The sequence below is a fragment of the Cinclus cinclus genome, chromosome Z (assembly GCF_963662255.1).
Source record: "Cinclus cinclus chromosome Z, bCinCin1.1, whole genome shotgun sequence".
Classification (NCBI taxonomy): Eukaryota; Metazoa; Chordata; class Aves; order Passeriformes; family Cinclidae; genus Cinclus; species Cinclus cinclus.
Window position 1 is genome coordinate 29,491,759 of NC_085084.1, and position 23,308 is coordinate 29,515,066.

At 35.4% G+C, this 23,308-nt stretch overlaps 1 protein-coding gene across 2 annotated transcripts in view; it reads left to right on the top strand.

Moving 5' to 3' along the window:
- The window catches only part of SNX2 (sorting nexin 2), a 62,441-nt gene extending 40,461 nt beyond the window's left edge, over nt 1-21,980 (top strand). For both annotated transcript variants that reach the window (XM_062513598.1, XM_062513597.1), the window contains 13 exons: nt 6,738-6,901; nt 8,072-8,138; nt 8,359-8,402; nt 8,488-8,629; nt 11,806-11,884; nt 13,110-13,185; nt 14,431-14,544; nt 14,769-14,862; nt 16,587-16,792; nt 17,824-17,967; nt 20,492-20,572; nt 20,678-20,749; nt 21,491-21,980. In XM_062513598.1, coding sequence (XP_062369582.1) covers nt 6,738-6,901; nt 8,072-8,138; nt 8,359-8,402; nt 8,488-8,629; nt 11,806-11,884; nt 13,110-13,185; nt 14,431-14,544; nt 14,769-14,862; nt 16,587-16,792; nt 17,824-17,967; nt 20,492-20,572; nt 20,678-20,749; nt 21,491-21,541 — 1,334 coding nt within the window. In that variant the 3' untranslated portion in view covers nt 21,542-21,980. The remainder of the gene's footprint in view (nt 1-6,737; nt 6,902-8,071; nt 8,139-8,358; nt 8,403-8,487; nt 8,630-11,805; nt 11,885-13,109; nt 13,186-14,430; nt 14,545-14,768; nt 14,863-16,586; nt 16,793-17,823; nt 17,968-20,491; nt 20,573-20,677; nt 20,750-21,490) is intronic.
- Nucleotides 21,981-23,308: the final 1,328 nt, after the last annotated feature.

The following is a 23,308-nucleotide window of genomic DNA, read 5'->3' on the forward strand; positions in this document are numbered from 1 at the left end:
GTATTGCAGGTATTTCTTTCTTAATAGTCCTGTTTTAATGCCAGAAAACTGGCACAGGGGGCCAGTCCTGTAATTTCACTGGTGCATGGTTGTGTCTCTGACAGTTGTCAGTACTGCATGCTTTAGAAAGAGATGTGAAAGCTCTGATAAGTGAGCTGTTAATAGACTGAATGCTTCTAAAGCTTCATAAATCAGTTGCTATTTCGGTTTTCAGTTTTCAGCTATCCTAATATTGGTTATTGTTGCTGTCAATTACAATTGTCGGAACATCAACTATTCAAGAAAGGAGGTGTAATATTTGGAATATATTATGTGCATAAGATGGTTCTGAATGTTACGTCTCAATACTATAATTCTCCCTGTTACTTCATATTGAGTTATCTGACAGTCTGCTTTGAGTACAGGCATCTCATCTTCATTGATTACATGATGTAATCATTCCAAAACAAACTTTATAACATTTAGAACATTTGTTCTGAACTTCCATAATTTGTTTTTCTAAGTATTTGAACTTGTTTGTTCATGACACTGTTCGAATGTATTGACTAGTTTAGTACCACTCTGAAAATGCTTTAAGAGAAAAAAGGAGTAAAGGATAGAGGTAATCTTACCTTTTTTTTTTGGTTGGTTGGTGTTTTTGTTTGTTTTTTGGGGGGGGGAGGGGAGGGGTTTTTTTGTTTGTTTTTTGACTTACAAAGATTGTAAATGCTTTAGCAATCAAGTTTCCTAGAACTAGTTAGTAATTTGGTTATTTAGCTTCAGTATATAAAGCCAGCTTTTTATAACCATAGAGCCATCTGGAGTGTTTATTTTAAGAAAGCCAATTCTCCTTTGGATAATATTAAGAAAAGGAAAACTGAAGTACTGAGGGGAGTCAGACAGAAGGAACAAGTGTTTGCAGCCACATTGTTTCAACTGAAATGAATGCTGTGAGAATAACACATGGAATTGATTTAATGAGTTTGGGTTTTGCCATGTAGGAAATTCTCTTAAATGCTTGCAGCACTGAATGGAAGGCATCTAACACTGCATATCTACCTCAGCTGAGACTGATCTTTTAAAGTTCAATATACAGTACAGAGTGAGTCTAATAGTCTAAAATTGAGGAAAAAACAAATGTGATTTGTGAAGCATGAGATAAAATATGTTTTTCACAGTTTCCTGTTCTAAGCAAGAAGTCTGTATAATGCAGTTGAACCCAAGTCAGGAATTTCTGTGTTTGTGTCACTGTCATTCTCAAAACATACATTCTGAAAAACTGTGTTGAATTTGTGTTCCAGTACTTTGAACTCACAAATATAACTATTTTTTTCTTTCTTAGGACTATTTTGCTGGATAGTATAGAAACAGCCTGAGAAAGGCAAGATGAGATTCCTAATTTCTTGCTTCCAGCATGATTGCACAAGTCTGGTTTTCTAGGAAAGCAGAATTTAATTTAAAAGTGAGGGTTTTTCTTTGGCATGTTGAATTTCCAAAGAGTCTTAACTTGGCACAGCTTATAGGAGCACTTTAGTGGAAAGGAAAGGAAATGAAGCTCCATAGCTTTGTAATTTCTGTTGTTCCTTCAAATTTAATTAGTAGACACTTTAAAATAAAGGAAATCATGGTTGTGGCTCCTGAAGGCAGAGATTGCCATTCTTCAGGGTCAGAAGTAATTAATAGTTTTTCAGACTTGTAAAAAATGTGATGATATGCTTCTCTACTTATTGTAGACTTAAAAAAAATTTTCCGTTCTTCCATCTCACATTGCAACATCATGGAAAAGGTGGTGAAGCAGTACAGATTTTCTCCACTGCTTTAATGGAGGACATAACCTGGGAAATGTTTTAGGCTTTTTTGGTTATGCTTAAAACCTCTTTGCTATTATGTTTCTGTGGCAGCTACAGAATAATATGTACAATATAGATATTCATTACCTTGAACTTTTAAAACAGGGTTTCAAAAATGTGAGAAATTTGTTTTCCTGATTGCCACTGGAGACAAGTAAATTTTGCTGTTTTGTTGTGGTTCTTGGTTCTGTCTTGCTAAATCCAGTTAAAAACTTTCACCCTTAGAATAAAAATAAAGGTCACAATGTTAATTATTTGGCCAGAAGAATTACTTTATCTTACCTCACAGAGCTCTAACATGCGGAGACCGTAATGGTCTTTGCTTCAAATGAGGCAATACTAGATGTATCTTGAGAAATTTGAAAATATATCTTAAAATTTGGTTGTCAGTAACCTGGTATTGTACAATGAAGAGCTAGATATTGAACTAGTCTTCCAAAATGTTAACCCAAAGATCAGTGTATAACTGCACAAATACACCATGGATTGCCCTTGAAGGGCATAGCTATCTGTGCCTTCTGCCTCTGGTGCTCTTAGAAGAGCAAGACATGGTGAACTCATCTGTGAAGTTTTGTCACTGTTCTGTCACCTTCTTCAAAAAAGTGGAAGACTGTAATTTTTTGTCTCTTCTCTTGGGTAAAAGATTACTGCTACTTTGTTTTTTCAGCTCTGAAATGTGTTTGGGAATGGATCATGTTATGGAAGTGTCTAGTTACAGTATCCTGAGGAAAAGTCACTGTGTTGCATGCTGGGGTGATGTTTGTTTTCATTTTTTTTCTTTTTTTTTTTTTTTTTTTTGTTTTGTTTTGTTTGGTGGGGTTTTGTGTTGTTTACTTTTGTAGGTTTTTTTTTTCCCCTTTACGTTTTTTTCCTTGGTATTTGAGACAGAAAAGGAGGTGATAATTCTCTGATCCAGACAAGATATGTTCTTCAGGCCCATCTGAACAGAAAAGCTTATAGCTGATGGTGTCTGTCGGGTTGTTGTCATGTAATGTGTCTGATATGAAGAGTTTGAAGAATTTGTGCAGATGTCTTGCTGCTTTTTAGAATCTCTTTGTTCAGTTATTTTGCAAGAAATAAATGCATGAAAGCATGTGAATCTACACCTTTGAAGTCAGAAGGTGGTCATATTAGTGTCTGACTGTTGTGTTAAAATTATTTCTGTTCTCATTCAGGTTATGCTTGGTACTTCTGATAAAACAATAAGGGTCATGGGTTATGACTTGGGTATAGTAGTTCTTACAGTCAGTTTAGATAAGTCTCTGAAATATTGCTCTGCACAAAGAAGCCTTTTTTAATAGCTTGTCCTCTGTTCTGCATAACAGCTTCTGCTTAAGTTTACTTCAAAATTTATATGTTCACATGGGCAAACTTTCAAAAATAATAAGCCAATTTAATCATTCAAGCTATGTCAGAATGTTAAAGGTCTGACATTTGGAAGTGTGACTAGTAAAAATAACTTGTGGCTGAAGTGAGCTGCTAGTGAGGAATTGCAAACTTGCATTTTCTAAGATGATATTTCACAAAAACTGCTGGTGAAAAATAAAGAAACAAGATCTGTGTAATGCTGAGATTAAGGCCTGTGCTTGATTTTTGATAGAAACGTTGTGGTTGGCTGTAGAATATTAATTAAGCATATATAGTTGTTTCCTACAGCAGAATGGCGTATCTTCATGTTCTTTTGGAGCTAAGTAACTTGACAGTTATCCCTAACAAAGACTGTTTATGGATTGTAAGGTATGTTTTTATATGTAACAGTATATGCTGTTAGATTGGTGGGAGCTCTTAATACGTTCTGGTAACTCCCGTAGCTGATATTAAGTGTTGGGTCTCGATGTTCTCCTCCCAAAAGTTGTACAGAGTAGTTGCTTGCCACTTTAATGAGAACTTAAGCTCTTGAGGACTATCCTGGAAAAGAAGACATGTAGATTACAATTTTCATGGTAATTATGACACTGAATATTTTCAAACCAAACAAAACCCACACAAGCACACAAAACCTCTCAAACCCAAAGCCAACAATAAACTACACCACAAAACCACAACTTAATGCTAAGTTTTCAGGTGAAGATCTAAAATTAATAGCAAATGTTTCTGGAAGTGCCGTAGTTTCTACTGTGAAGCCTACCAAATTAATGTTTACATGGGGAAAAATGCTCACCTGAAAAACAAGCAGAAGAATTATCAATAAAACTTTTTAATCAGACCATGTCATCTGATTCGTCAAAGTAAAGGGATATATGTAAGAAGCATAAATGCTACAGTTCATCAGAAGAAACCTATTTTGTGAGAAATAGATCTTCAGCTCATGTACTACTTGAAGGGTGCTTTTCTGAGGGGAAAAAATAGCTAGATGTAAGAGCCTGCTGTTTTATATAAAGCCAAGGCTTCTTTTTCCTTTCAAAATCCTTGAATATTTTTTGTTTTAAACAAAAGAGTGTTATAACTTTCTCCCTGTCCCATCACCAGGCTCCCAACTCAGTACCATCATCCTCTTCCATATCTTTTTCACGTCAAGCTTCTAGATTTGCATAATGTCTGGAGGCATGCCAAATCTGCAGTGGGAGATAACAAGAGGGAGAATGGCGAAAATTCTCATTTTTTCCTAAAATAACTGTCTTATTGCTATCAAACAAACAAATGTTATTTCCTCTGGGTAAGTTCCTTCAGGAAAATAAAAAAATGCCAGACAGCAGCTTTAAAAATTTGCCAATCCTGCTTGGAATTAATTTGATGCACAGCTTAGATGACTTTATGATACTAATGGGTATATGGATTCAAGTCTGAAAAAGAGGAGTCCTGAGGAAGAAGTTTGCTTCCATTTCATCTTATAGCAGCGCTGCTTTCTTACATGAAATTCACAGTTTTTTCATGAGGTTATACTTTACAATAAGAGGTTTGTGTTCTCAGCTAATGAAAGTGAGAAATGTGTGCTTTGAATTGTTAGGCAACTTGTTTTTTAAACCTGTCTAATATTTGAAGGTACAGAAAAGTATGTAGTGGTGGTTAATGGTTTGTTTCCTGAATGTGCTGGAATACAGCTAGTAAAAAAGGAAACTGGACGAAAGGAAGCACTGAAGTGCAATGCTTTATTTCATAAATATTTTATATTTTACATTTCATCATGTGTGTAGTATACTGTGTTGCATATGTATGTGCATATTTTTCTGAGAAATGTTTTTGTGATATATTCATTTGTATAACATATATGTTGAATGCTGTTAGCCACCAAAGGAGAGAATTGCCTCTTGTTGAAATATTGCTCTTCTGCCAATTTAAATGCTCTTTTGCAGCTGCTTCAGCATGATTTCCCACCTAATCTTAGGTTTTGAGTTAAAATTCCTTATTGATTTAAGATGCAGTGTCCTTCTTGTGGCATTTGAGAAGAGGAAGCATTAGCCGATGCTTATGTTCTTTAAGATTTAGCAGTAAGAATGAAGCAATGCTATGAAAATAATTATTTTCAATTAAAGGCTGTGCATTCTTTGTTCATATTAACAATGGAGAATATATTGAGGTGCTTGGTTTTAACTTTAGTTTGAAAATGCTATGAAAATCTGTAATATGAAATTAGGAAAAGCAATGCCAGCAGACTGGAGGAATTGATCATTCCCCTTGGCTCAGCCCCGCTGAAGCCACAGCTGGAGTGCTGAGTCCAGGTCTGAGCTATCCAATACAAGGGAGACGTGGACAGATGGGAGTGATTCCAGTGCAGAGCCATGAAAATGACTGAGGCCATGAAAATGACTGGGGCCATAAAGGGTATGGCATAAGAGATAAGATTGAGAAAACTAGTTCTGTTCATCCTGGAGTAGGGGCTTGGGGTGTGGAGGATCCTGTAGTGCGTATAAATACTGTATGGTAGGGAATGGAGAAAAGGGAGCCTGACTTCTCAGTAATGCCCACTGACAGAGCAGGAGGCAATGCCTACACACTGAAAACCAGATAAGACAAGTCCTAGATTTTTGTTTGTTTGTCTTTGGTGGGGGTGAGAGGGTGATGCTGGCTTTGGGGCTTTTTTTGTTGTTGGTGAGAGTGGTCAAGCACTGGCACAGGTTATCCAAGGAAGAGATGGATTTTCCTCATTGGAGATGCTCAAAATTCATCTGGGTGTGGTCCAGTTTAGCCTGCTCTAGTTAGAGCTCTGCTTGAGCAGAGAGGTTAGATTAGATGATTTCAAAAGTCCTTTCCAAATTCAACAATTCTGTGATGTGCTCCAAAATACAATGATGACAGCAAACTTTGTTAGCCTCAAGTTAGAACGAGTGTCTGCTTTGGTTTAGTGCCTTTTTACCCACAGAAGTCTAGTTTGTGAAAGGACTTGAGGTCTATTGCAAAGTCAGTTTTGGTATCAAATTACTGTTCTGGGGTCCATGTTATCTTTTAATAAACTGGAATTCTTGAAAATGCGTCTCTAGTGAGAACGCAGCATTGCAATTTATTTAAGCTAGGGAAAAGGACTTCTGCATACCCAGGAAATGTGTGGTTTGCCAGTGGTCCAAATCAGTGAGATTTGTGGAGCAGCCTGTATGACTAAATCAGCTGTTCAGAGTTCTAAACAGGTGATGAAAAAGAGTTGCTTCCATGGTAAAAAAAAAAGTAATTAGTGTTCACAATATATCATACAGAAATAAATGATTTGTGGCTTGTGACTACTTTTAAAAGACTCTTTACTGAGCAGTATACACAAAAAAAGAGGAGGCAGTATTGATCTTAATTTAACCTATTCTGCACTATAAGCCCAAATGTCATATCTGTTTTTAGCTATGTATTGAAAAAAATTATCCTGAACAAATGGGCGCTATTTATTTTATCATCATTCATTAGCATGTGTGTTTGTTGTCTTTATGATGCATATCTATCTGTGGTGCTCAGGAAATTTGTTGCTAACTCAAAATGTTTATCTAGAAGCAACTGAAGAAGTTTCATTGGACAGTCCGGAGAGGGACCCAATACTTTCACCAGAACCTACTCCTGCAGTCACTCCTGTAACACCTACTACATTAATGGCTCCCAGAATGGAATCGAAAAGTTTAACAGCCCCAGTGATTTTTGATAGATCCAGAGAAGAGGTATGCTGTAAACTTCGAAACTATGGAAATGTTTCATTTGGAATTTTAGATTTTACCTTGTTCTCAAATGCCAGTTCCTAAATGTTGACGCATGGCATTAAACCTTGCTGTTTGTTTTGCAAAAGACGTTTAGTGTGAATGTGACTCATGAAAAAACTGCAAGAATTCACTACCAAGGTGATTGTATTTGAGTTAGGTAGTGTTAGGAATAAGTTCTCTTCCTTCAGAATAGATATTTTAAAAGTGTGTGCAGAAGTAAGCTGTGAACTTGATACATGAGAGATGTTATTAATGTAAAATAATTCTAACTAGCATCTTAGCGTCAGCTTGTATTTCTGAAGCTGTTCCTATTTTTTTAGCATTATCCTGCATGCTAACAAAGAGCTGAGCATAATTGTAGTCTTAATGTTGCTACTTACCTTTGGTGTTCCAGTCAAAGGGTAGACATTGCTGAATGCCATTCATTCTAGGGAGTTATCTTACTAGACAGTGACTTTGCAAACCAGACCTACTTGTGACTCAATGATGCCTACTTCCCCAGAAACCACATGATGGTTGATTCTGATTTTGCCCCCTTCAGCCCTGGTACTGTCCCTTCTGCCATGGCATGTCTTAAGATCTCTCTTTTTATCAAACTTAGGTATAGTACATAAAAGATTATGAAATTCTGGAAGACTAGAACTCAGACAAGTATCAGAAAATTTATCTGTTGCTTTTGCCTTCCAAAGCTCTTCTGCTACAGATATTGTTAAATGAAAAGGAATGTCTGTCCTTCGATTAGAGACGCACAGAAACATTGCAAATGAGAGTGGTTATGAACCACAGTGTCTGCTGGCATTGTAGGTGATACAGTGAACAGACCCCTAAGTCTGCTGTACTGAAAGCTTTAGCAGTAAGGCTTAAAACTGAAATCACAGGATCATTTAGTTTGGAACAGACTTTTAGGATCATTGAGTCCAACTGTTAACTTAGCACTGCCAAGTTCACCACAAGAACTTTGGTTGTAACCACAGTCAGTGTTAGAAAGTATATTAACATTGAAGACTGGAAATGTTTCATAAATACAATCATACTGACTTTTTCTTTTCCTTCCTCTATATCCTTATACTTGTACCTGTACATAGTGTGGATGTCTCTTACCTCGTTAAATGTGGTATATCCTTTTCCTAGATTGAAGAGGAAGCAAATGGAGATTTGTTTGATATAGAAATCAATGTATCAGACCCAGAGAAAGTTGGTAAGTTCCTTGACCATAGAAATTCAGATGGTAGACTGTCTTAATTGAAGACAGTCAATTGAAGACTATTCTTAGGTTTTAGCATGATTTCCGCTTTAGTTTTCATTTGGCAATTTTTAGCATCTAAATGGAAATCTATTTAATGTACATTTTGGTCTAAAAAGTGTATGGCAGGATTACACTATCTTGGCCTGGGATAAGTATTTCAATTTTCTTACAGGAGATGGCATGAATGCTTATATGGCATACAGAGTAACAACAAAGGTAGGAAGTGCAACAAAAATTTCTGAATACTTTGTATTATAGTTGAGATGGATCAGTAATTCACAACATTTCTATTTTTTTTAAGACATCACTTTCAATATTCCACAAAAATGAATTCTCTGTTAAAAGAAGATTCAGTGATTTTCTTGGCCTGCACAGCAAATTAGCAACAAAATACATGCATATTGGTTATATTGTGCCTCCAGCTCCAGAAAAAAGTATTGTAGGTAAGTGCAGTTCCAATAAGGTGACACTTAAGTACTGAACACAAATTACTCTTCTGCATAAATACTGCTTGCTTCTTCTCAGGTGGTACAAACAGTCTTTGTGTTCTGTATTTTCAGAAAGTTCATATTAAATTGGAAAGATATGTAATGGCCTCTTCCTAACTCTGACTGGTGTTGATAATGAAAAGGGTGTCTCTTAATGCATGACCTTGTGTTTCTTATCTATGATTCTTTCCCTTCAAGGGGTGATAAGTCTATCAAAACAAGGATGTTAAAATAAAGGATATTTTTAAGTTGAGCTGTTATGAATTCCCTGCAATATATAGAGCTTCATACATACTCCAGATATCTGATACTTCTCTTTGTTTCTTTTGATCATGGTGAATGCAAACCCTCTCAGAAGTTTGGCATGGTCTTAATGCAAAAAACAACTTTTGACTTGAATGCCTAGTGTGCTAAAACAACTTCAGTTTAGTGATTTCTAAGTAGGAGAAGTTCTTTCAAAATAGGTAAATATTTAAAACAGTAAAGCCTGTTAAAGACTTTTGTTTTACTGATATAAATAAGTGGTTTGAATCCAGAATGTTGTTTGTTATGTGGACAATGGCAGGACTTATTTTCAGCAGTTTAGTCTGCAAAGATAATCAGAGCAGCAGATTTTCATTTAAGTGGGAGTAGATGTAGACTGAGTAGATGTAGGCAGCAGGAGGCTTGGAAAATTCATGATTTTACTTCTGTGGAAAAGCACTGTGTTTTTAAGCTTGAGAGACTGAAAATTTGACCTGAATTTTTGTTAGTTCTTGAAAGCTACAGGAAATTCTGTAATAATCAGTTTTTCCTATAACAAAAAAGTAAGTAAAAGTAAATTCCAAATGCTGACAGGGCTTATGGAAATGGAATGAGGCTTCTGATCATGTCCTTTGGATGATACAACATTATGGCATTTATGATGGTGTGCATTTATGTGAAAATGTAGTGCTTGTATCACAGTCAAATTCAGCTGGATTTCAGCTGCCGCTTGAACAAAACCAGCATAAAAATTGATATACCTGGAAGACATTAAAACGGTGGGAGTGCAGTGAAAGCAAGTACTGGCTGGTGCTTCAAAGCCTTGTGTAGAGATTTTAAGCTACAGGTAGGCTGAGAAAACTCAGACTCTGGAGAATATTTTTAAAAGAGCGTGAAACTCCCTCTTTGAAGTTGAACTTCACAGGTGTTGCTTAGTTCTGTTCAAGAGCATGTAGTCAGTATGTTTCCAGTTCTGGAGAAACGAAGGAATTTATTCTAGTCTGTTTTGAAATAATGCATCTTAAAGCAGAGAGCTGACAAAACACCTGAAAGTAAGGTGACATAGTCTTTGCATTATGCATGTTTATGTTTAAAGTCTTAATACATAATGTGATAAATTCAGTGGTATGCAGTGTGTGTTGTAGAAAAGTAGTTGCCGGTCTGTTCATTCTGTTACACTGTTGGTAACACCTGGAGTTATAAGCTCCAGTTTCATTATGGTGAGAGGTAGAGGCTGAAATTTTAGATCTTAACTACAAATTCAAGTCCATCAATTACTGACTGTGGAACAAAAGGATAAAAATGAGTCAGTTGTGAAGTGGAATTGGACATTCATTGAGGCACCTCACTACTTACGTAAGTGCATATGAAAATCACATTTTCATTTTTAAAGAAAATAATCTATTATGTCATGGATCTTTTTCTGTGAAGGGTTAGAAGAGTGCTTGGTCTACAGAAACAGTCTTAGTACTTCCATTTAAATAGGCTTATATTAGCAGAGAAAGAAATCTGGCAAGATATTTAGAAATAACTTGCATTATTACAGGGTAGGAATTCCTCTTATGGGTCATTTGTTTGTTTATTTTGTTTTTCCTATGAATTTGTGTTCAAAGTTCAGCTAAGAAGGCTCTTTTGTATTTAGCCAGGATTTCCTTCTTGCTGCAGTAAAATATCATTGTGTAGTAATACTGCAGTATAAAAAGACGAGGATGTGAACTGCCTCAACTTCCCTTGAATACTTTAATCCTTGTATTTGAAGACACTCAATTTTACTGACAAATGTATGTATTTAGTTACATTATGCTGTAATGTAATAGAATACTTTTGGAAAAAAAATCTTTAGCAGATTTATTTTCATCATGTTGAAGAGGAGGGAAAAACTAAGGCTTCTCTGTGAGGTTAAGGGTTCCTTCTTGTTCCTGTAAGGCTTTGCAGCTTGTCTCCTCCAGGTGTTACTGTGTGAGACCTCTAAATCCAGAAGGGAGAATGGGTGAGGAACTTAGGGAACTGTTGACCTGACAGATTAGTGAGTACATAGTCAGATCCCAAAACTTTTAGCTGAAGAAACACAAAGGGAACAGATAAGAAATATACTACAGCTAGAAATCAGACGTCTGGACTGTATAATAAAATACCTTTCCGGTTTTTTTAGGAAATAAGAATAATTATTGTTGTCCAGTATTTCGTGGTGTTTTTGGTGGAATTCGGGTTGCTAAACTCTGAGTTTAGAGCTTTAGCATGAAAAATAGTGACTTCAGTCTCTCCGTTATAATAGAGTTCCTCTGTTGCTGAGATTGAATCTATTTCCCATGCCATGATACATCAGTAACTGGTTGCCACTCTTGTCAGAGGAAATACTGTAAAGCTGCATACATTTTATTCTGCTGATGTTATTCTCCATGCAGTTCAGTTCAGAATTTTCAGTACTTGTTATATTGCATTAGTTAATTTAAAAGCTATTAGTTTTAGAACTTAGAAGAAAAAATATAGTAGAATGAAAATAATGGTAATAAGCATACCAGTGAATAGGCTTATAAACTGAGGACATTTTTGCATTCTGCTTTATATGGGTAACTGTTTTCTTTTTCTGGACATGAGTTGCTACTAAGACTGATCAGCATTTAGATTATTTTCATAAATTCGAATTAACCTAGTTTTACTTCCTGTTAGTCACAATTAGTATAACAGGAAATTGAGTATTTCACAGAGCTACTTCCACAAAACGATGCAGCATGCAGTTGATTTTTTTTATGTTCCTATGTAGTGTTTTTCACTATAATTTTATTTAAATATGCAAACTTAGGTGAGGCTTATATTCTAATCACATCAGTTATGTTAATGATTTATCTGTGATAAAATAAAATCAATATGGTGCTGTTTCCTTCAAGGCATGACCAAGGTTAAAGTAGGCAAAGAAGATTCTTCATCTACTGAATTTGTAGAGAAAAGAAGAGCAGCTCTAGAAAGGTAATGTGTGCATCTAGCTGATATTTATCTAGGCGCAGAATTACTTGTAGTATACTGTATAGGTTCTGTAATTACAACCCTGGTGATCTGTAGTTAAATGAATTCTGGAGATGTATACAGCTGTCTTTTGTGTAGAAATTGAGTAATTCCCACTAATAACAGGAAGAGTAGCCCTATTCATAAAAATGGCTATAGCTAACTTGTTTCAGCCTTAAAATAAAGATTGCAGAGGTTCGCTAAGTAAAACTACTATTACCAGCTTCTGTAGATCTTTTGGGTTGAAGGAATTAAGACACTTTCAGCAATGTATTAGTTCTATAGCAAACCAGCTGTTGGACAGGAAGGTGGGTGAAGAGACCTTCAGTCACAGGAAAGTAAAATGGGCTTCTGATGATGTGCATTGATGACATTGATGTGACTTGCTGAATTTTGGCATGAGATATTGGATCTCTGTCACCCAGCACTGATAGGCAGCTGATACTGTTCAAGTATCTTTGTCAGGGCAAGGTCCTATTCCTGCTATACTGCCATGTTAACCTTAACTTGTACTTCATACAGAGTATAGAACAAGGAAGAAGAGTTGAGCAATCTAATATGTAAAATAGTTTTACTGCAATCCTTACCTTCTTCAGGAAAAAACAGATGAGGATCTGGTGGTCGTACCTAATGGAGGGTGGATAAAAAATTACACTTGAGGTCTAAACAGAAGGACAGAAAAAAAAGAGGAAAGAGTTGCATTGAATTTTACTTGTATGTATGAGTCTTTTAGAAGTAAATGGAGATTGAAGACTGTAGTATGTCCAGCATACAAATAGTTTATACCTAGACCATAATCAACTTGCTTATCCAAGATTTCCTATAATTCTAAAATAAATCAGCCAGAATTACCTGTAACAAAAATTACCTGTCTACTGTACTGTGCAAAAAACAAGCTCATTTTTTTTCTGGCATAAACTGGTTAATAAAGGAGTATGTCTTCACTCAGCTGTTTAAAATAAGAAATGTGTTGTTTTACTGCTGTGCAACATACAGATATGGTGGGCCCCACCTTAAGGAGTTTCTGGTGTAAACAAACTGTGTTGTAAAACACTACCCAACCTTTATAATGTAATACTGTGGTGTGGAGTGTCTGGCACTGCATTATGTTCAGTCAGTTTGCACATTAAATCTGCACAGTCAGTATGTTCTGTTCTGTTACTTGATATTTTAATTTTTAAAATCATAGGTATCTGCAGCGAACAGTAAAGCACCCAACTTTGCTACAGGATCCAGATTTAAGACAATTCTTGGAAAGTTCTGAGGTACTTGTTCCTTTACCTTCTCTTATTTATTTCTAGATATGGTAACCTACCAAACAATATGTTCAAATATATTTCTATTGAGACCCAATCCCCTAAATTAATCTGAAATCCAATTGGACCATACCCTTCATGGGCTAGAATGGCAGAGGCTACTTAGGTAATGGTGTGCCTCAGACTCTGGTAAAACTTACATTGGTAGTGACAAAAAGCTATTTACTGTACAGTGACTTCTCAAGTGAGTTGGTCTTTTCAGTTCTGATGTTACTGGTTGTTAAGTAAGATCTAAAATTAAACTGACTTGGAAGCAGCTCTCTTGCCTCTAGGAGTTCAGCTTGAGGTATATTGGTAGGATAAAGTGGAAATGCTGGCAGTGCTGCTGGCCTGGCTAGGTATTTTGTGAAAAAGGATTTCAGTTATGTTTACTATTAATCCAGTACATTTCACAATATTAAATATATTGTTAGAGATACATAGTATCTCTTTATAAATGTGCGTAGTGGTTTCACTCTAATACTGAACTGTGTTTTGGCTAATGTCAGTATCTTACTTATACTAATAAGTCACAGAGGCCTCCCTACTGACAACAGCATCAATAGATAACTTACAATGGGTTTGTCAATGCTGCTGACTGACAAAACATCATATGAAGGGTAAACGGTCTGACATAGGGGCCACCTTGTATACCATATTCAGTCTAGCCTGAACAATAATATCAATTAAATTTAAAGTTTGTTAATTTAATTCTGAGGGTTTCTCAGTACCTATGCAGATAACATGTTCTCTTGGTACTTGAGATACACTTATAGCCTTATATTGAAAAGCAAAAAGTCATCAATATTTTATTATTAGCATGCAGTGCATGGTTTGCATTACAATTAAACATGTAACCAAATTTTCTTTGTCTAATTTGTTATAAATCTAAGCTTTTCTGTTCCTGTAGTGGCTGTTTGTTTATTGTAGCATATAAGTGGCCATTTAGGACATTTGGCTAGTTCATAACAGCTTTGGACAAGTGGTTTGTTTGTTCCATTTAAATGTAAAGATGTAGAAGAAAAGTAAATAGTCTATATTTTTAAGTTTTCCTCTTGAGAATGTAGAAGTAGTAAATTTGAGAAATTAGATTCCACTATATTGAAACACATAGGAGTAAAGAAAGCACTATATCCTTTTCTTTCCCCCTTGTGCCCAGTTAAACCTCCATCCTTTTAACCAGTCTCTTTGCCCTTATTTGTCATTCAATTCTAGCTGCCGAGAGCAGTTAACACCCAGGCTCTGAGTGGAGCAGGAATATTGAGGATGGTGAACAAGGCTGCCGACGCTGTCAACAAAATGACAATCAAGATGAATGAATCGGATGCAGTAAGAGCTGATTTTTCGGCTTGAATAATGAGATGAATTAATGAGCCTCAACAATTGCATTTTAAAGCTGTAGAAGTAGAAAATGGGTTATTAATTTCCTTATTGGCATGAATTCTTAGCTGCATCAGTTGACCACCCTGGAAGTACCTGGATAATTTGCTTCTTTAGAACCAGAAATGTTGGTAATCTAATTTGTAATGCTTGACTCTTTCATCTTTTGTCAGTGGTTTGAAGAAAAACAGCAGCAGTTTGAGAATCTGGATCAGCAACTTAGGAAGCTTCATTCCAGTGTTGAAGCATTAGTCTGCCACAGAAAAGGTAACTTTACTTTTACATGAGAGGTAGGAAATGGTGATGAAACAAGAGCTCAGCATGTCAGAACTCTTAACTAAAATAGTTATACAATGTATTTTAGTGCAAAAGTTTTCTAACTGTATCTTTTATTTTAAACTGCTCTAGTATTTTTGTATACCTGTCTTTAATTTTCCATTCAACCAGAGTATCTGTCATTCCTAGAGTCATTATAATTATGTGGCATATTTTTTTTCCTTTGCACAGTGTCATTATCACACATAGCAAGTGATTCTGCTACAGTAAACATCCATAAATTTATCTTTAGGTCTCATGTCAAGAGTAATTTCTTTCTGAACAAGAGGTGGCTGCATAGATTCATTTAAACACTTTCTGGTTCAGTATTGCTCTCTTATCTGAGTTTAACTGCTTACACAGGAATTTCTTATTCTTAATTTAGTCTGCATAATGACATACCCTCAAGCTACTGTTAAGGTAAACTTTCCTGGGAAAATAGGTAGTCACAGAATATCAGCTTTTTACTTGTTTATTTAAGATATAAGCAAAACCTGTAAGTTTATATCGTAATAACCTGTGCTGCTTTTTGTCAGAGATTATTTCTATCAGATTATTTTAAAAAACCAAATATAATAAAAACCAAACCAAACAAAACCCTAGAAAAGCCACAATTTTGAATTTGTAGCTCAAGAAAGACCTTGAGTGTGCTTTCTGATGATATTGTATGATGTTAAAATATGGTGTCACCTCTGAGCATTTCCAAAAGTTCATGAAAATGTTGTAAGTTGCTTTCTCATAATTCTAATAAAGAATTACTCTCTGCAGTTAAAATATCTTTAGCCACCTATCCTCAAGGCAAAGGAGTATTTTAGAAGTAATACAAAATGGAAATCTTTATTTGTGGTTGATTTGACGCTTTATAGATTTGAAGAAGTGTTGGTTCATTGGATTTTTTTCTTAGAGTTGTGTTTAAATTGTAAAGGCTTTAAATATCTGAAGACAGCTTCCTTCTGCAATCACTCCTGCAGGACTGGCAAAGTTGCATACTAACCTGAAGTAATTTGGACCAAACATTTGTTCAAAGGTCCTTCGTGGAACTAAACTTTGTACAGGATTACTTACATGGGATTGGAGTCCGTTGCACCAGTATTTGTTAATAAATAAACTCAAAACTTCACATTCTCAGATGCTGATATGTGAGGTTTGGTTGGGGTTTTTTTAGGCATATCAGAATGTGACAATACATTACAGTATGCACTCATAAAAGTTATTTATAGTCAATAAAACAGCCCAACAGAAATAAATTCCATTCAGAGATGATGATTTTGTGAAAGGGTTGGATTTTTTCCACACTCAACTAAATGGAAAAAATCTTCTGTTAAAATTGTTCTGAAAATTTGTTCTGTAGGTAATTTGCCTTTTGTTCTGTGGGTTTGCATTTTCTCTGAAGTAGGCAGTTGGATAATACCGAAATGACTTTTTTTTTCGTTTATTTTGCTGGACAGACTAAGCATGACATTAACAGACTTAGCAAACAAAGCATTTACTGGTAGACTTTCTTTGCACAGGAGTCTTTCTCCTAAATGTGGTTTCATTGTGATGCCCTTGTATATCTCACTGTGATCTTTAGCTTCGTTTCAGTTGGTGAAGTTAAACCTCTGCTCCACTGATTTATGCTGCAGAGTAATTTAACAAATTAACACAGTCTTGCTGAACATACTCCTGTGTTTCAGAGCTTTCAGCCAACACTGCTGCCTTTGCTAAAAGTGCTGCCATGTTAGGTAACTCGGAGGACCACACTGCTCTATCTAGAGCTTTGTCTCAGCTTGCAGAAGTTGAGGAGAAGATAGATCAGTTGCATCAAGAGCAAGCTTTTGCTGATTTCTATGTGTTCTCAGAACTGCTTGGTGATTACATTCGTCTGATTGCTGCAGTAAAAGTGAGTACTACCAGGAAAAGTACTGATTTAGTGTTTAAATCATATTCTTCATCTTAAAAGGGTAAATGAATGTGTGCATTTGCTCATGTAAAACATGATTAACATCTTCCCTGATGTTCTAGCAGGGTAAAGTGAAAGCATTCATGAGTTACTCCAATGTTAAAAATGGCTGTGATTGAAAATGTGAATAGAGTGGTAAGATCCAGACAAAATGGGAACCTGCTTTGACCAATACTGATTGTATACAGTATTTGGGGATACTGTACTCTACTGTGTCTAAGCATACTGCACCTGTTTATTTCAGATTACTTACTGTTACAGTAAGCATACATAAATGTGGAAGAACATAATTTGGTATTCTATATTTTGTAGATAGCCAGTACTGTCTTAAAATAAGAAAAAAAGTGCAATTTGTGGATCTGCATCTCATTAAAGAAAATATTTAATTTAAGTGTAAGCTATGCTGCACAGCATGATTAGATGTAGACATGAGAACAGGTATCTGTGAATTCTGTCCAGAAACACCTTTGAACTTGCCAGGTTGTTGGAAATACATATATTTTTTTACTTCTTTTTTCTTTTTCCTCTCTCTCTCTTTTTTTTTTTTTTTTTTGATATGTGTACTTTACTTCTGCTGCTTTAGTCCGTTGCTAACATAAACATGTTGCTGGAAATGCACGTAATCCATATGCATGAACAGTTTGCTAGTATCTGCGTTTAGAAAATTCTGTGCATAATAGAGCACTTCATAATGGTTGTTTTAGTAGTGTTTTGATAAAATGAGGGGCATAAAATGATTTGGAGCACTGAAGTGTCTGCTCTGAAAAGGGTTCTTGAATAGCCTGTTGTTTGTGGAAGGTACTGAACTGTGCAAGCATGATGTCAAGTGAAATGCAGTATGTAGTAGACACGCTAAGGTTTCTTTGAGTATACTACTTGTTCCAGCTTTATCCTAGAATAATTTTTTCCTACTGGGAATTTAGATAGGTCTAACAAGTCCAGCTGTTTAATAAGTTTGTCTATTCTCATAGGGTGTGTTTGACCATCGAATGAAATGCTGGCAGAAGTGGCAAGATGCTCAGGTCACTTTACAAAAAAAACGTGAAGCTGAAGCAAAGCTCCAACTTGCCAACAAACCTGATAAATTACAGCAAGCTAAAGATGAGATAAAAGAGGTAATGTAATCAAACTACATTTTGGAGGTCAGACTTTCTGCATTGGCTCATTCATTTTGCATTAATGCTGCTTTATATCATTTTTGTTTACAAATCACTTACTTGCTGTTTCCCATATTTACTGAAGTTTTTAATAGAAATTTACTTAAAACACTGAATGTGTGCAATTTTTACTCATTATATGATCTGTTAGACAGTTAATACTGTCCCTACAGAGTCTGGGGGATGGGAGGGAGGGAACATGTACAAGTTAATGCTTTTAGCTGGATAGGCAGAGGAACACCTCTTGGTTTCTAAAGCTAAGATGACTTGGGTAAATCCAGCAAAGACAGCTAATAGAGAACTATTCCCATGTTTTGCTTAAATATGCAGCTTTTCTACCCATATATATATGCATGTATATATGGTGTAATTTCAGTAAAAGTAAATCTGACATGTTGAAGTATCATAATTTATACACTTTTTCTATCATGCTTCACTAAGGAAATTGAAGAGGTAGGACATCTTAATTATTTAACACTAATGCTTTCTAAGTATGCTCTAGTGCTCTCCCATTAAATAATGGAAGAACGTTATTGCAGATTTCAAGCTCTTTTACACAGTTGCTTTGTTTTGCTTCCTCATTGGTCACTAACCACATGCTCCTTTGTTCTTTTTGGCATTTGATATATTTCACATACAGTATTGAAATTACTCATTAACTTGATTTTCTTTTCCTTAAAAAAGTCCTTTGTTTACTGAGAAAGCCTACAATTACTCTTGTGTGACCACATTTAAGTTGATTGTCTCTTCTGATGTCACCCATTCATGCACAATAAATTTCCTGATTACTGGTAGTAGTGGGAAATAATGATTCTTTCCCAGTCCCGATATTAAAGTAATTGCTTTTTTCTGAAGGATTTTTTTTCCCCTCCATTATTGGATAATTAGAGAACATTTTTAGTAAACCCACAGTTTAAATGTGTCAACTGAAAGTTATCACTGCCACTGAAATGTGTTCAGATTTGAGAATTCTGTAATAATGGACCCTCTGACTGGAGGAATTGCAAATGGAAGCCTAAGCATCATCCATGACTTGGTTGTTTTTTGTGGATAAAGGGAGGAAGGACAATCCTAGAGATACCTTATTGAATGAGAGATTCCTCACGTCAGATACTATAAAATGGCAGCTGTTACCCAATGATAATTCGTATAGGACCTGCAATTTGGGCATGATGGAACTGAAATGTTGAATTCATTAGGCCTATAGAAGCTTTCACAGAAATCTCAGGCTCCTCTGACGTGGTAGGAAGGTATGGGCAATCCTAATATATTTCACTTTAGTTGTGCTTTGTACTATTTCAGTTATTAGTTAACTCTTGAGGCTGATCTTCCATGAAGATACTATTGCTATTATACTAAATGGCTTCATAATGTATATCTGAAAGGGCAGTCAGGGGACTGTGAATAAATATACACTAAAACTATAAATATGGAGATGTTTACTGGAACACAGATGATGCTTATCTCACACTAGAAACTTGACGCTGCATAGCAAAATGGGGTTTTTTTAATTACTGGCAGCCCTGGATTGCTGACAGGAACATGCTACATTGAAGCATGTTGCTTCCCTGCTGCTTCTTTGTGATGAAGATAAATGTTACTGAATATATTTGTTCTGAGATAATATATTGAGATTAACAGATACAGTTGCATTTCAAAGAACTGCTAGCCTGCTGTTGGGCTTTCAGTTTATCTACACAACTAGTTTAAATTTAACAATGCAATAGGTGTGTAAAAGCAGTTACAAGGCAATGTAGATGCTGATGATCCCTTCTTGTCTAGCTCGATGTCTTTTCACAGAAACTAAGGAGAAACGACCTGGTGTCATATATTGTTACATGAATGCAATGCTCCCAATATGGCAAAACCCCCTAAGAAACATCTGTTCCTCTGAATTTTCCTCTAGTGATCTTCTTACAGGCAGTAAGGTTTCTATTCCAGCTTTCTATGAAAACAGTTGCTACTGAAAAAAAAGTGTTATGCTTTGGAAAGCAGATAAACACATCCTCAGTAGCTTGTCATTTTCAACAGAAATATGATAGTGATAATCAAATACTTCACAAGAGGCAGAGTTGAAGATTTACTAATTTCTTCTGGAGTTAGAAAGTATGGGGAACTAACTTGAGGCTCTTCCAAGCTTGATTAGACAGGTTTAGGTTCCTAAGTTTGTAAGGGGAATAGTTAGTAAAGCTTTTGCAATACATTTTGTTTTCTAAAGAATATTTTTTAAAAGTTGTTAAATGTTCTTTTTACATTTTATCTACAGATAGCATCACTTTAAAGATACCTTTGTTGAAACTGATCTGATAACATCCTGTAACACAAATTTAAAATTGTTAAAGATTTTCTTTCAAATAGGTCAAAACAATCAAATAGGTCGTTTTAGCTCTTAAGTGACAATCAGTGTGCTAGAAATGTTCAGGTATGGGTGGACTGAATGGACAGCACAAAATCTTACCTCTGTATGTCTTTCCTTTGCCAGTGGGAGACAAAAGTTCAGCAAGGGGAAAAAGATTTTGAACAGATCTCCAAAACCATTCGCAAGGAAGTGGGAAGATTTGAGGCATGTATAATTTTGTCGAAGTAAATGACAATTCTACTAGATAATATTGACATTACAAGCAAAATTTGTTAAGAAGTTAATATGCTATAATTTATTTATTAACAGAAGGAACGAGTGAAAGACTTTAAAACTGTTATTATCGAGTACTTAGAATCGTTAGTGCAAACACAACAGCAGGTAAGATAAATTTTAAGCTTTTTACAAGTTAATAAATAATATATTCCAAATTAGGCTAGTTAGTAAAAGATGGGTTTTAAGCAAAGCAGCTTCTAGAACATTAAGAGCTACTAGTCTGTACTGTATTGGTAAATGACATGATGATTGCAGTTTCCCAGCCTTTGCAGAACTGTAATTCAGGGAAGCAACAGATAAGCTCCCTTAGGGATATGGGCAAACAGAGGGTCTTGTCACCTTCTCAAACTGAATTACTACTTTCACATAGAGATTGGAGTAAACTGCAATCAGTATGTACTTAATGAAGAGACTTGGATTCTTAAATGTTTATTGCTCTTTTTTAAAAGTACAAATTATTATTGAGTATTGGAAAGCATTAAAACAGTGTCTGAGAAGTAGGCCTACTTGCAAAACAAGGGTTCTTTCTTCCTTTCATGGCAGGAATAGAACCCTCCAAAAGCACCCAAAACCCAGTATCTTTAGTGGTAATAATAAGTGGCTGATCTTTAAGAAGAATCTGTGTAATTGTATTCTATAACACTGTGTTCAACATGTAGCAACATATCTATAGCAGGTCTGTGTATTTATTATTTGTGTTTTTTCTTTCACTATGTAAAAATAGTAGTGAATAAGTACCTACATTCTTTGTCTTGTGGAGGCAAGTTTACGCCAAAGATGAGGTAGGTATGCATTGTGTTTTCCAACATTTAGTACTTAATGAGTGATTTTTCCCTTCTCTTCAAGCTAATAAAATACTGGGAGGCATTCCTACCTGAAGCCAAAGCCATTGCCTAAAAGAAGAATATTCCAAATGACAAGACACTCTGGATGTTTGTCCTGGATAAAACTAAATCCCACAGTGAAATCACTTTAAATCATCCAAATAAACCACTATATATTTTATGAATTAACATGTGGCTTTTTTTATATATCACAGCATTTTGTTAATAAGCTGCATGTCCTGACTGTCTTCAAAGTGGACTGTGGCATGATGTTCTGCAATACATTGCTGAATTGAACACTATTTTGTCTTAATACTTGCACTAAAATGTGCACTGCAAGGCCAGAAAGCTGGTATTTTTGTTCTGTACAACACAATCTTCTGTAGTATGTTTACCTGATCTTTATGAAACCAATCAAATTGCTTTGATTAATGTTCACTTAAACATTCCTGTAAAAATCATGTTTTTGTGATTACAATAATAAAGGGATGTACCTTGTGAAACAACTAACACTCTGGGCTTGTGTCTGTAGATAATTACTGGTGTTCTTAGGAGTACCATTTGGAACAAATTAAGATGTATCCAGGGCAAACCCAACATTTAGTAAAGAGTGCTGGAGAAGGTATTAAAGATCCACAAACAATTATCCATGGTAAACTGTTCTGTTTCTTAATTCTGAAACTCTTCATTAGATGCGTTCTTTTCACTTGAAGCTATCGCTGCCTTGGCAAAGTCTACTGTGTTAATACTCATAGAGTCAAAATATTTGGGCAACAGACCCAACCAAAATCTCTTTTAAGTGTTTACAAAGCTTCTGCAGAGTTAAAATCACCTGTATAGTCAAATACTGATGTCCTTCTGGACTGATTCATTACATCAATTGTATTCAGTGGTCTCAGGAAACAAAAAAAAATCTTGCAGTAATTCTGGTAATAGTTGAGGAAGAAAAGTGGGTAGTTCAGCTGACTGCCTCTTAGTTCTAAGAGCTAGCATTCCGTCTGGATTTTCTTGAGAAGAAAATACATTTGAAGGGACTGGTTATGCCTTTTGCAAGAAAACATTTTTCTGAAATACATAATATTAACATCATATGTGATGTCCTGTCATTTTAATGACATACTGAGCCTGTTGATATATTAGTATTAATGGAAGGTATTAATGTTAACAAATTTTAGGCAAATACTAAACACTTAAACTAAGAGAATCTACTGCTTTCAGCTAATCATAAGACTGCAGGATAAACCCATTAATATGTATTGTTTGGGGTCAAATATAAAGAAGCACTTAGTACCACTTCTGAACAGAATGGCAACCTCCATTCAACAGGAAGGACATACTTTTACAACAAAATTAGTGTAAACTTGACAGATTAGTGTTTGCTATTGTTTCTCTACATACCTCTCTTGACTCAGTATTTCTAGGAGTTTTCAAGGAAACTAGTACAGGAAAAATCCCCACCAAAATTTATAAAGCCTAAATCAAGTTTCCTTTTAAATGGTTAGATGCTAAAACCTTAAGAAAGTAAGATCAATGACAGAACAAACATAAGATATTAAAACGGCCTTTTGAAAAGCTCAAGTATGCAAGAGATTTGTGCTCAGAGAAACTGATCTAACACTCTATTAAGTGTTAAAATGCTCTTAATGCTGGCATGCTTGCTGCTGATGAAAATTTAGCAACACCTCAGTATTAAACTTCAGATATATACTGCTCACACTGAAAAATTTTATTTCCAGAACTAAAAGACTCAAGTTTGGACATGCAGAGGTCAAAATGGGTGAACATATCCTTTCATGATCTTTTTTGCTGTAAGTAGTTCATCCAGCTTTCTTAGCTCTTG